Source organism: Narcine bancroftii, chromosome 3 (genome assembly GCF_036971445.1).
Source record: "Narcine bancroftii isolate sNarBan1 chromosome 3, sNarBan1.hap1, whole genome shotgun sequence".
NCBI classification, from domain to species: Eukaryota; Metazoa; Chordata; class Chondrichthyes; order Torpediniformes; family Narcinidae; genus Narcine; species Narcine bancroftii.
In genome coordinates, this window is record NC_091471.1 from 186,735,276 (window position 1) to 186,747,702 (window position 12,427).

The following is a 12,427-nucleotide window of genomic DNA, read 5'->3' on the forward strand; positions in this document are numbered from 1 at the left end:
AGGGATAAAAATAAAAGACAAGGAATATAAAATCAGTCTATTTGCAGATGACATTATAATATACTTAGCAGAACCAGAAATATCAATAAAAGAATTACATAAGAAATTGAAGGAATATGGAGAAGTATCGGGGTACAAAATCAACGCAAATAAAAGTGAAGCAATGCCAATGAATTATGCGGATTTCACAAAGTTTAAGAAAGAATCACCATTTAGATGGCAAACACAAGCAATGCGATACCTAGGTATACAAATAAATAAAAACCTCGGCCATCTATATAAACTCAATTACCATCCATTAATGAAAAAAATTACAAGACGACTTAGAGCATTGGAAAGACTTACCACTAACACTGATAGGAAGGATAAACTGTATTAAAATGAACATTTTCCCAAGGATACAATACCTATTTCAGTCATTACCAATACGCCTAACAGAGAAATTCTTCAAGGAGTTAAAGAAAATAATAAGGAAATTTTTATGGAAAGGGGGGAAACAGAGGATAGCACTAGATAAATTAACAGAATGGTATAAACAAGGAGGCTTACAACTACCAAACTTTAAAAATTATTATAGAGCCACACAATTAAGATACCTATCAGATTTTTATCAAACAAGGGAAAAGCCCGATTGGACTAGATTAGAACTAGATAAAATAGGGGAGAAGATACCTGAACATATTCTATATAAATGGGATGAAAAATTGGTACAATGTGGAATTCTCCAGTATTGCATCATCTGCTCAACATTTGGAAGAAGATTCATGTAGAAAGGAATAAAACAAATTACCAACTACCAAAACTAATACTTACACAAAATCAGCTAATCCCTTTTACAATAGATAACCTTTCCTTTAGAGAATGGGAGAAAAAAGGGATCAAAAGAATAGAAAATTGTTTTTCGGGAAATAAATTATTATCCTTTGAACAAATGAAGGATAAATATAATATAACTCACGATACAGTGTTGGCATACTACCAACTGAAATCCTACTTGAAGGACAAATTGGGAAGCAGTCTGAGGTTACCAGAGGGAAGTAATATGTGATTACAGATACAATGATAATCAAAAAATTTGTAACAAACATGTATATTAAACTACAAGAAAAGGTGAACGAGGAAACAAATAGTAAAACTAAACAAAAATGGGAACAAGATCTAAACATAAAGATAAAGAAGGAAACATGGGAGAAGTTATGCTCTGGAACTATGAGAAATACAATAAACACAAGGTTACGTATGATACAATATAACTGGATACACAGGCTATACATTACACGTCAAAAGTTAAATAAATGGGACCCAACAGTATCTGACAGATGTTTTCGCTGTAAAAAGGAAATGGGAACAACAATTCATGCAATTTGGACATGTGAGAAAGTGAAAAAATTTTGGGAAGATCTAAACTAGATATTAAATAAAATCACAAAAAGCAATATACCAAAAAACCCAGAGATCTTCCTCCTAATAACATAAAAAACAAAGAATTTGGACTTGATTTGGATGGTGCACAAAAAAGATCTGTTAGGATAGCCCTAGCTGTAGCAAAAAAATGTATTATGTCAGCCTGGAAATTAGAAGATAACTTGAGAATACAACAATGGTATATAGAAATGAATAAATGTATTCCATTTGAAAAAATAACATATAATTTAAGAAATAACATTACAATATTTGAACAAATATGGGAGCCATACATGAAACACAATAGAGAAAACCTACTGTGGACATCTACCACCTAAAATGACAGAAGGAGAAGAGAATGAAAAGAACTGACTCAGTGGAATTTCTTGTTTATTTTTATTGAGTGACAACATTGTTTGACGTGTTTAATGTATCTTATATTCTGAACTTTAAATAAATGGGAGGGGAGGTGAGGGAGGGAGGGAGGGGAGGAGGGAAGGGGGGGAGAAAATGACACTGTATATATTTAAGAAGGAAATGTATGTATCTTGATCAATATGGTTTATAGTGTGAAAAATAAAAAATTTTAAAAAAAACCACTCATAGTATCTGCTTCCATCACTACTCCTGGCAGCCCGTTCCAGGTACCCACCATTCTGTATCTCCCTTAAACTTTCTTCCCCTCACCTTAAATGCATGTCCTCTAGTGTGTGATGTTTTTGTCCTGGTTAGGGGAATAGATAGGAGGTTCTGTAGATTGAGACTCTCAGATAGTATGCTGTCTCTGGATGGACAGGGTTAGGATATCTTGGATAGAGTCCACAGCATTCTTGGAAGCCAGATGCAGTGATCTGCATCAGGGCAAATGATATGGGTAGGAAGGGTCATGATGTACTGCAGAGCGAGTTTAGGGAGTTCGGTGCTAAGTTAAAGGATGGGACCTCCAAGCTTTTGATCTCAGGGTTGAAACCCATGCCATGTACTAGTGAGGCCAGGAATAGGAGATTAATATGTGGCTAACATTGCGATTGTGGGGGAGGGGGGGGGGGAACATTTCAAAATTTTGGATCATTGGGCTCTCCTCCAGGGAACGTGAGGTCTGTTCTGGCGGGACAGTTTACATCTGAACTCTTTTTCTTTGGCTTGGCCAAAGATTTATGGAGGGGTAAATGTCCACGTCAGCCGCAGGCTCGTTTGTGGCTGACAAGTCCGATGCGGGACAGGCAGACATGGTTGCAGCGGTTGCAGGAGAAAATTGGTTGGTTGGGGTTGGGTGTTGGATTTTTCCTCCTTTGTCTTTTGTCAGTGAGGTGGGCGCTGCGGTCTTCTTCAAAGGAGGTTGCTGCCCGCCGAACTGTGAGGCGCCAAGATGCACGGTTTGAGGCGATATCAGCCCACTGGCGGAAAGGGTGCTAGTGCTGTTTAAGGGAAGTTTAAATGAGAGTAGCAGGGTGATGGGAACCAGAGCTCCACAGCAGATGGAGTGGCTATGTAAAAAGATGTTAAGTCTGCAGACAAATTCAGAAATAGGAAGGTTGAGCATGAGGGGAATAATCTGAGTTTTGTCTATTTCAATGCAAGGTGTATTGTGGGAAAGGCAGGCGAGCTTAGAGCATGGCACATTGAATTATGGCATTGTGGCCATTAGTGATACTTGGTTGCAGGAGGGGCAGAACTGGCAGCTCCATGTTCCAGGCTTCCGTTGGTTTAGATGTGATAGAGAGGGAAGGAGGAAAGGGGAAGGAATGTCATTGCTCGTTGGAAAATATCAGGCAGGACAGACTAGAGGGACTCGTTTACTGAGCCTATATGAGTGGAACTGAAGAATGGGAAAGGGATGACCACATTAATGGGGTTTCATTATAGACCACTCAGCAGGAATTGGAGGAGCAAATTTGTAGAGAGATAATAGACAGATGCAAGAAACAAAGTTGTAATGGTAGGTGATTTTAATTTTCTACATATTGGCTGGGACTCCTCTACTCTAAAAGGGCTGGCTGGCTTAGAGTTTGTCAAAGGTCTTCAGGTAAGTTTTCTAAATCTATAATATAGAGGTTTGAAGTGGAGAGAGTGCAATACAGGATCCTCAATTTGGGAACAAGACAGGGCTGGTGATAGAAGTCTGTGTCAAGGAACACATTGGAACTAGTGATCATAATATCATAAGTTTCAAGAAAATTATGGAGAAGGATAGGTCTGGTCCTCAGGTTGAGATTCTAAGTTGAAGAATGGTGTGGGGGGTGGGGGGAAGACATCACGTGATATAGTGGAGGAAGGAGGTGCCCTCTTGAAGCTCCCGGGTAATTATAAAATAAAAGGAAAATAAAATAATTTACAATAATTTAAACAGGAAGAAAAGGAATATATCTTTATTGTGAAGATGTTGAAAAAAAATCAACATTTGTCAGTAACTTTGAGCTCCCAATGAGAAGCACAGTTTCTCAACAGAAAAGGGCCTATTTACAGAAAGAAACCGGGGGGAGGGGGGGGGGGCGGGGATTGTGGTTTGTTCTGCCTCCTGTGCAGATAGCTCGATGCCCAGGAGGAATGATGGAATGTATTTGGGGTTGGAATCGAGATGTTATGGAAGAAGAAGAGTATGGGCATGCATACAATGAAGGAGAACTGGAAGCAGTAAGAAAAAGGAGCTCTCTCCCAAAATGATGATTCGGAGACTGATACAGAAGTGGATGAACTGGCAAATGTTAAACCAGTGAGTCAAGTTAAAAAAGTTAAAGTACCAACTAAAGGAAAATATACTAATGATGATATAATGAAAGTACTTTTATCAAAAGATCAGAATTCTAACAAGAAACTGGATCATATTTTAAAAGTAGTGATCAGACTAGATACAGAAATTGGGATTTTAAATGAGAGTTACAGAAGTGGAAGAAAAAAAAATGGATGAAACTATGGAAAGAGTGGTTAAAGTGGAAAAAATAATTAATTGAATGGGCTACAGAAAAAGCAAAAATATCGGTAGATGGATTTTTTAGAAAATTTTACTAGACGTAATTATATTAAAATAGTGGGACTCAAAGAGTGAGTGGAGGGGGTAAATCCCATCCGCTTCTTTCAAGAATGGTTACCAAATGTCCTGGGAGTACAAAATGTTGGAGCAAAGATAGAAATTGAGAAAGTATATAGATCTCTTTATTCTCATTCAGGAATTAATTCAAAACCACACTCGATATTAATTAGATGCATGGAATTTAATTATTGTGGAAAAATATTAAGAGCTGCAGCAAAAAAGGTTAAGGAGAGAGAAAGAAAACCATTGGAAGTTGAAGGTGAAAAAATATTTTTTTTATCCTGATGTAAATGCTGCGCTAATATTGCGTAGAAAGGAATTTAATCCACTGAAGAATACCCTTTGGAAAAAAGGATACAGATTTATGGTGTGTCAACCAGCTAATATGAAAATTATGATGCCAGATGGACAAAGTAAATGTTTTACTGATATTGAAACAGCAAAAAATTTTGTGAACAAATGACCAACTTTGAAGTAAATTAAAAGAAAATGAGAGAACTTCTTTAAACCTGAATTATATTATTTCTTCCTATGTATTTGTTTAATATTAATCTTTTTGTAAAAAGAATGTTTAACTTTTTTAAAAAAAAATTGTTTTGCCTGGTGGTGGATTTTTCCCACTACCCATAAAATAGAGGGGGGTGGTGTAATTTTGTATTTACACTAAAGGGAGGGTTTCTCTTTTTTCTTCATTTTATGAATTTTTTTTCTTGAGATATCTTTTTTTTGGAAGTGTTGTTGATATTGGGTCCTATGTTTGAAGGAAGTGAAAATGGTTTTTGAAAGGAATGTGTTGGGGATAGAAGGAAAGTTATGAAACAAATATAATAATAATAGTTTTTTGTGATGAATATAACTAAAGATTTTATGTAATGTTACAATTTTTTTTTTTTTTAATGCTTTTGAAATTAACACAGATTTTTTTAGATCTGGTAAAAGGAACAAGATCCCTTTTGTTTTGATACTAATCCTAAGTTTTTTTTCTGTTGGGCCCTATTTTGAGAGAAGGAGAATGAATTTTGAAAGAAGTGAGGATGGGGGTTGGGTAGGTGGGGGGTGAGGGGAGGTGGGTGGGTAGAATAGGTTTGGGTTTTAAAGTCAACATGTAACATGGTTTATATGATAATATAGTACAATGAATTATGCCTTGCCTACCTTAGGCCCAGCAGCAGAAATGATAATATGGCCTGGGGACTGAATCCAGGGTTCTCCATCTACTTGCACAGGAATGGACTTCAGCAGAGTTACACGGAAATACATGCCCTGTGCAATCCGGATCCCACATCGCAAGCCGCTTTGCACCTGCCCCTACAGATGGAGAAGACACAACATTAACATGGAAGATGTACAGAAAATTTGCTCAATCATGATCAACAGATTGAATATCCAGTATTCTGGCTACAAACAATAGAAACAAATTATTCAAACAAATGAAATTACATACTTTTTTGTGACTATATCTGGCTATTATTGTCAGAAAAGTCATAAATAGAAAATGTCTTTTTACTATGCAACCCTGTAAAAGATTTCTTCAATCTCCCTCCTTAACTAGATCAACTTCCTAACCTGCAGACCAGTCTGTGAGGATTGGGAACAACACCTCTTCTACAATAATCCTCAACGCAGGTGCACTGCAAGTTGTATACCCAGCCCCATCCTATCCCATACTATACCCCCTGTACACTCACCCCATACTATACCCTCTGTACACCCAGCCCCGTACTATATCCCCTGTACACTCACTCCATATTATACCTCCTGTAAATCCACCCTATACTATACCCCCTGTACACTCACCCCATACTATAACCCCTGTACACTCACTCCGTGTTATACCCCCTGAAGATCCACCCTGTACTATACCCCTTGTACACCCACCCCGTACTATACCCTCATACACCAAGCTCTGTACTATACTCGCTGTACATCCAGCCCTGTACTATAACCCCTGTACACTCACTCCACATTATACCCCCTGTAAATCCACCCTGTACTATACCCCCTGTACACTCACCCCGTACTATACACCCACCCCGTACTATAACCCCTGTACACTCATTCCATGCTATACCCCCATACACCAAGCTCTGTACTATACTCCCTGTACATCCAGCCCTGTACTATAACCCCTGAACACCCAGCCCCTACCTACACCCCCGTACATTCACCCCGTACTATACCCCCTGTACATTAACCCCATACTATATCTGCTATACACCCACCCTCAGCCAGCTGCCCCTCCCCATTTACCTTAGCTCCTCTCTCCTCTCCCCAGCTATATCCACTATCTCCTGCTAGTCTGTACTCATCCCCTTTCCACTCACTCCCACATTCTTATTCGGGTGTCTGCCTGATTTTCAGCACTCCTGTACAAGGGATCAGTCCCCAAATGTCGACTGCCTTTTGCTTTCCAAAAATGCTACATGACCTGCTGGGCTTCTCCAGCACTATTGTGTACAACCATAGCACACTGCAGCACAGAAACAGACGCTTCTAATCTGTGCTGAACTATTATTCTGCCTTGTTCCGCTGACCTGAACCCAGACCATCTTCCTCCATGCGCCTCCCAAACATTTACCTTTCCAAATTGTCTTTAAATGTCAAAATTAAGCCCTCATTCCAATTCCACAAATAGATTATCCTTTTGATCCCTAATAGGACCCATTCTTTCTCTAACTACCCTCTTGCTCCTGATATACTTAAGGTATGTTTTGAGATTTTCCTTAATCTTACTTCTGAAAGATATGGCTGCCGTACTTTCTTCCTTAAGCTCTCTCCTGCACAGCCAATATACCTCAAGCGATTCCTTCAATCTAAGTTGCCTATACCTCTCATAAGCTTCCTTTTATTCCTGATCAAACTTCCAATATTCTTTGCATTCCAAGTTTTCTAATTTATTTTAAATCTAGACATACACAATAGGATCAGGCCCATGATCCCTTGCCGCCCAATTACAACCAATTAACCTACAACTCCTGCTATGTTTGCCTCTTACGAGAACATTCTAACCCTGCTCTTACTAAATCTCCATCAAATGCCTCCCACTTGTCTGCTGTGAGTTGACTCACATCATCCATTCCCAATGGACTTTCACTAGATCCCCTCTTACACCACTGAATCCAGCCCTTCACCAATTTAAATCAACTTCACCAACTTTACATAACCAGTTTGAAACATACAAAATTCTGATCACTGTTCCCAAAGTTTTCCCCCCACCATCTCTTCCACCTTCTCTGAAGGGAGTTTGTGAAAAATGGCAAACCATTTCAATTCTCCGCCCCACTCCCATGCCAACATGTCAGTTCATGGCCATATACACTGCCAAGCCTAGGTCACCTGTAAATTGGAGCAGCAACACCTAATATTCCGTCTGGCACCACTCTCCAATTGGATGGCATTAACATTGACTTCTTCAGTTTCTGCTTGACCGCTTCCCTTGCGTTTTTATTTCAATCACTGTGTCTACAGACTTTCATATTTTACTCCACTTTCTTCCACCAGCTTCATTTCCCAAGGATAAGCATTGCCTATCAGTGGGACCATCTACTTACTGTCTCAAAAACCTTTCTTGAGCACACTTAAAGGGGTCTACGTCACTAAGGTAGTTCGAGCCAACATTGGGAAATTAAATCTCCCAGTACTATCACTCAAATGCTCTTACATCAGGCTCCAATTTGCTGCTCCTCTAATTCCTGCTGACTAAGGGACACCTGTGGTACAAGCCCACCAAGGTGATCATCCTCACATTCCTAAATCTCAATCAAATAAGCCTTTATGTGTCAGAGTGGAGGGTGGGGGGGGGGGGGGTTTAAGGCGGATGGTCCAAGGCAGATGAGAAAGACATAGTAAGGGTGCAGATGAGGGCTGAATTAATGACATCTCAGATTTCCTCATCTGGGAGCAGATGCAGTGGAGATGGAGGAACTGGGTGAAAGGAATAGAATCCTTACAGGAGATAGGATGGTAAAAGGTATGGAACATGGAATTTGGCAAGGTCTGAAATAAATACAGTACCTCTCATCTGTAATCACCAAAGAGAAGGACCAATGTGGATCGAGAGTTCATGGAGGGGTAATCTGGTTAGTCAGTATTAAAAAGGTGTTAGATGTTACGGGACTTGTAAGTGTCGATAAATTCCCAGGGGTCTGTCCAGGGTTTCTGAGAAGCAAGCGAGGAGATAACTGGAGATTATCTCCATAATGGAGATTTTTGAATCTTTATTAGCCACAGGTGTGGTGCCAGAAGACTGGAGTAGAGAATGTTGTTTCTTTGTTTCAGAGGAGCAGCAGGGAAAAGCTTGGTGAGTACATTCAAGTGAACCTAATATCAGTGGTCAGGAATCTCATAGAATCAAAGAACTTGAAGAAATGTCCAGTTGCATCAGTTGTTTGAGGTTGGGCCTACGACGGTGGGGTCATCAGCAGACTTATAGATGGAATAAGAGCAGTGATTAGAGATCAAAGGAAGGAAATTTTGAAATTTAGAGTTTTCAATTTGACTACTTCCAATGGTTATGTAAATAAATCTGACTTTTCATCCTGTGACAACCCAACGCCATTCAACGTTATAATTTCTACACAAGTCCTTGACATTTGTGTTTACCATATGAACTACACCAGTGACGCCAACTACTTCCAGCATCCCATCATCAAATAGGGGTTTGTCAAATCGGCCATCACTCTCCGTTCCCCACAGATCTGCTCCAGATCCCCAGCTGTGAAAATAAACATCTTGTTAACCAACTAATGAAATAAAATACCACTCTACAAGTTTCTGTTGTAAACAATATTAATTCATTCTACAAAGTGCATTCAAATAACAGAGATTATGGTTTGGCAAAAACATTCAATTTAGTCCCATCTATCAAACATTTTGGTATGGAAGATGTTAGCTGTGGACTTAATTCACCAGGATAAAGAACAGTTGCCTCATTTAGAAGGAATGAGACGTTTGACAAACTAGAGTTGTTTCTCTGTAGTGTTGGAGGCTGAGGAGAGATCTGGTAAAGGTTATACAAATCGTGAGGGGCATTGATAGGGTGGACAGTCAGAATAATTCCTCCAGGGAAAAAGTGTCATGAAAGGGCATGTGTTTAAGGTGAAGGGAGGGAGTTTAAGGGAGATGTGTGGGGAAAATATTTTACACAGAGTAGTGGATGCCTGGAACGGGCTGAAGGAGTAGTGTGGAAGCGATCAATAGTTGGGTTTAAGATGTTTCTAGACAGACATGAACATGAAAAGGATGGAGGGATATCCATCAATTGCAAGTAGCAGTTTTAGTTTGGTTTCAGTATCATGTTCTGCACAGAAACATTGGGCGAACATTATCCTTGTGTTGGCCAATCCATACATGTAAACCAATAAAGAACTGTAAACAGATAGCAAATGTAAACATACTGACTGTGCAATACAAAAAAATCAATAAAGTGCACAAGAGCCCATAAATGAGTCCCTGATTGAGTTTGTTGTTGAGGAGTCTAATGGAGGAGGGGTAGCAGCTGTAACTGAATCTGGTGGTGTAAGTCTTGTGGCACCTGTACCTCTTTCCTGATGGTAGCAGCGAGAACTGAATGTGTGCTGGTGTGGATCCTTTATGATTGCTGCTGCTCTCCAATGGCAATGTTCCCTGTAGATGTTCTTGATGATGAGGAGGGTTTTGACTATGATGTCCTGGGGTCTGTCCACTACTTTTTGGAGGGCTGTATGCTCAGGGTATGGCAGTCAATCAGCACATTTTCAACTGAACATCTGTAGAAGTTTGCCAGGGTTTCTGGTATCATAAGAAAGCTCTGCAAACTCCTGAGTGAAATATGTGAAATATTTTATTCTAGCATCAGAAAAGAACTGAGAGTACAGTGGAGAATCTGAAGAGGCTGCAGAAGATATGGCCAAGCTAAATGGGAGCTCGAGAACATGAACAGGATTGTACATAAAATTCCAAATGTGGCCAACTAAAATTTTATAAATAGTTTCCCAACTTCTACTTTCAGTGTCTGACTGATGAAAGCAAACATACCATATATCTTTTTCACCACCCTACCCAATTGTATTGCCACTTTCAGGGAGACATGGATTCAGCGTGAGTATATGCAGCAAAGTGTTGGACTTTATGGGGATTGGAGCTGAGAGCTGGCCAGAGCTGCCACATTTGAAGATGAACTGAGACAGAGACAGTGACAGAGTTGAACACAGGCTGCATTGAAGATTGCAAGGATTGGAAATTCAGTACAAGCCCTGCTGGGATGCTGAGAATGTGGTTCAATTTGATTTAGCCTCCCAATTGACCAGAGAGAGGGGGATGACATATGTGGCTAAGGAATACTGTTTATCGTGAAAATAAAAACACCTTCAATATTTAGCTGCACACAATCAGACACATTAGATGTTTCCAGAGATGCTATGAGAATATTGGCCATTACCAAAATACTTAAAAATCAAATAAATTGGGAAGTGCAAATCTAACTTCAATGTCTTTTCTTTAGAGATGGATGGAGTGAAGCACAATAGAGAAACAAGATGAATCAGATATATTTCCAAATGGTTACCTAGGAATGTTAAGAAAGATGAGTCCTTCAATATTTGGAAGTTCCACTTCCCTGTCATCCACCTGAAGCTTTAAATCCTTGTGTAGACTCCGTGTGTGGCTAAGCTTCTGCAACCCAACTTTTACATACACTCCTTTGTTATGAAACCTGAAGTGAAAAATAAAAATATATACAATATTCACAGCAACAGAAATCTGCCATCGCCCTTAGTGCAGTCATTCTGGCACCGCAGAGCTTCCTCACAGCTGATGTCGAGGTGCTCGCAGCACTGCTTCCAGTCATGCAGCACTAAGTAGTGCACTGGAAACATTAACCTAGATTTTATGGTCAAGAATTTCAAGTAGGTTGAACCCATAATCTTCTCACATAAAAGGTACACTTTAATAATGGAAAATTATTTAGGTTTAAATTTAGACATATTGCAGGATAACAGGCCCTTTCGGCCACGAGTCCGTGCCACTAAATTACACCCAATTGACCTACACCCCCATATGTTTTGAAGGGTGGGAGGAAACCAGAGCAAACCCATGCAAACTATAGGAATCCTTACAGCGTTGAACTCCATTAGCTGGTGCTATATCAGCAGCGTGCCAACTGCTACACCAACCGTGCTGCCCAATGCAAATGATCTTAAAATTAACCAGAGTATAGCACCTGTAATGGAAGACACTATTTCTGTTATACACTCCGATCAGCCCAATAAGCTCCTTCTCATTGTGTCTTTCACATTTTACTCTTCTAAACTTGTAGACTAAACTGGCCAGGGCACTAAACATGCCTTGACACTGACCTTTTGCTGCTTTTCAATGCATGCTGATTCATCACAAAAATTCTGCCCGAGGAAAACTTGTAAATTAGTGGATAACTAACCTACTGCTGAACTTGTCTGGGTCTTCTTCCCTTGCTTGATGGAAGTCAAGGCTGAGTTCTGCATCTATTCCAATTCCACAATAGTTGTTCATTTGAACAATCTGCCAACAGTAAAACATGATGCTGCAGTTAAAGACAGTCGAACCCCACCACCTTCAACCCTAAATTTCATCCACTAGATGAAAGCTCAGTGAACCAGTCAATTGTTTCTTCATTGTTTGGATCAGAGTTAAATTGAATAAATTAATCTATTCGGCTCTATATTTCTATGTTGATTCAGTTACATTTTTCAAGGTGACTTTGAAATTGACAATTGGAAACAATCACAACTTCAGAATTTGAATTTATTATCATGAACGTGTCATGAAATTCATCATTTTGTGGCAGGATTACAGTGCAAATATCGCTATAAAATTATATTTAAGAATAAATAGATCAGGGGAAAAATAAAAGAAAGTGAATCAGTGGCTGTGGTTCATTGTCAATTCAAAAATCTGTTCGCAGAGGGGGGGAAGCTGTTTTTGTGCCTCTAGGTGTTCATTCTAAGGCTCCTGTACATCCTTCCTGATGGTAGCAGA

General features: G+C 39.5%; 1 protein-coding gene across 1 annotated transcript in view; it reads right to left on the reverse strand.

Moving 5' to 3' along the window:
• The window catches only part of LOC138757941 (diacylglycerol kinase theta), a 161,129-nt gene that overhangs the window by 5,479 nt on the left and 143,223 nt on the right, over window positions 1–12,427 (reverse strand). The window contains exons 19-22 of the mRNA XM_069926125.1: window positions 11,850–11,950; window positions 10,980–11,126; window positions 9,038–9,149; window positions 5,591–5,743 (exon numbers count right to left, since the gene is read on the reverse strand). Coding sequence (XP_069782226.1) covers window positions 5,591–5,743; window positions 9,038–9,149; window positions 10,980–11,126; window positions 11,850–11,950 — 513 coding nt within the window. The remainder of the gene's footprint in view (window positions 1–5,590; window positions 5,744–9,037; window positions 9,150–10,979; window positions 11,127–11,849; window positions 11,951–12,427) is intronic.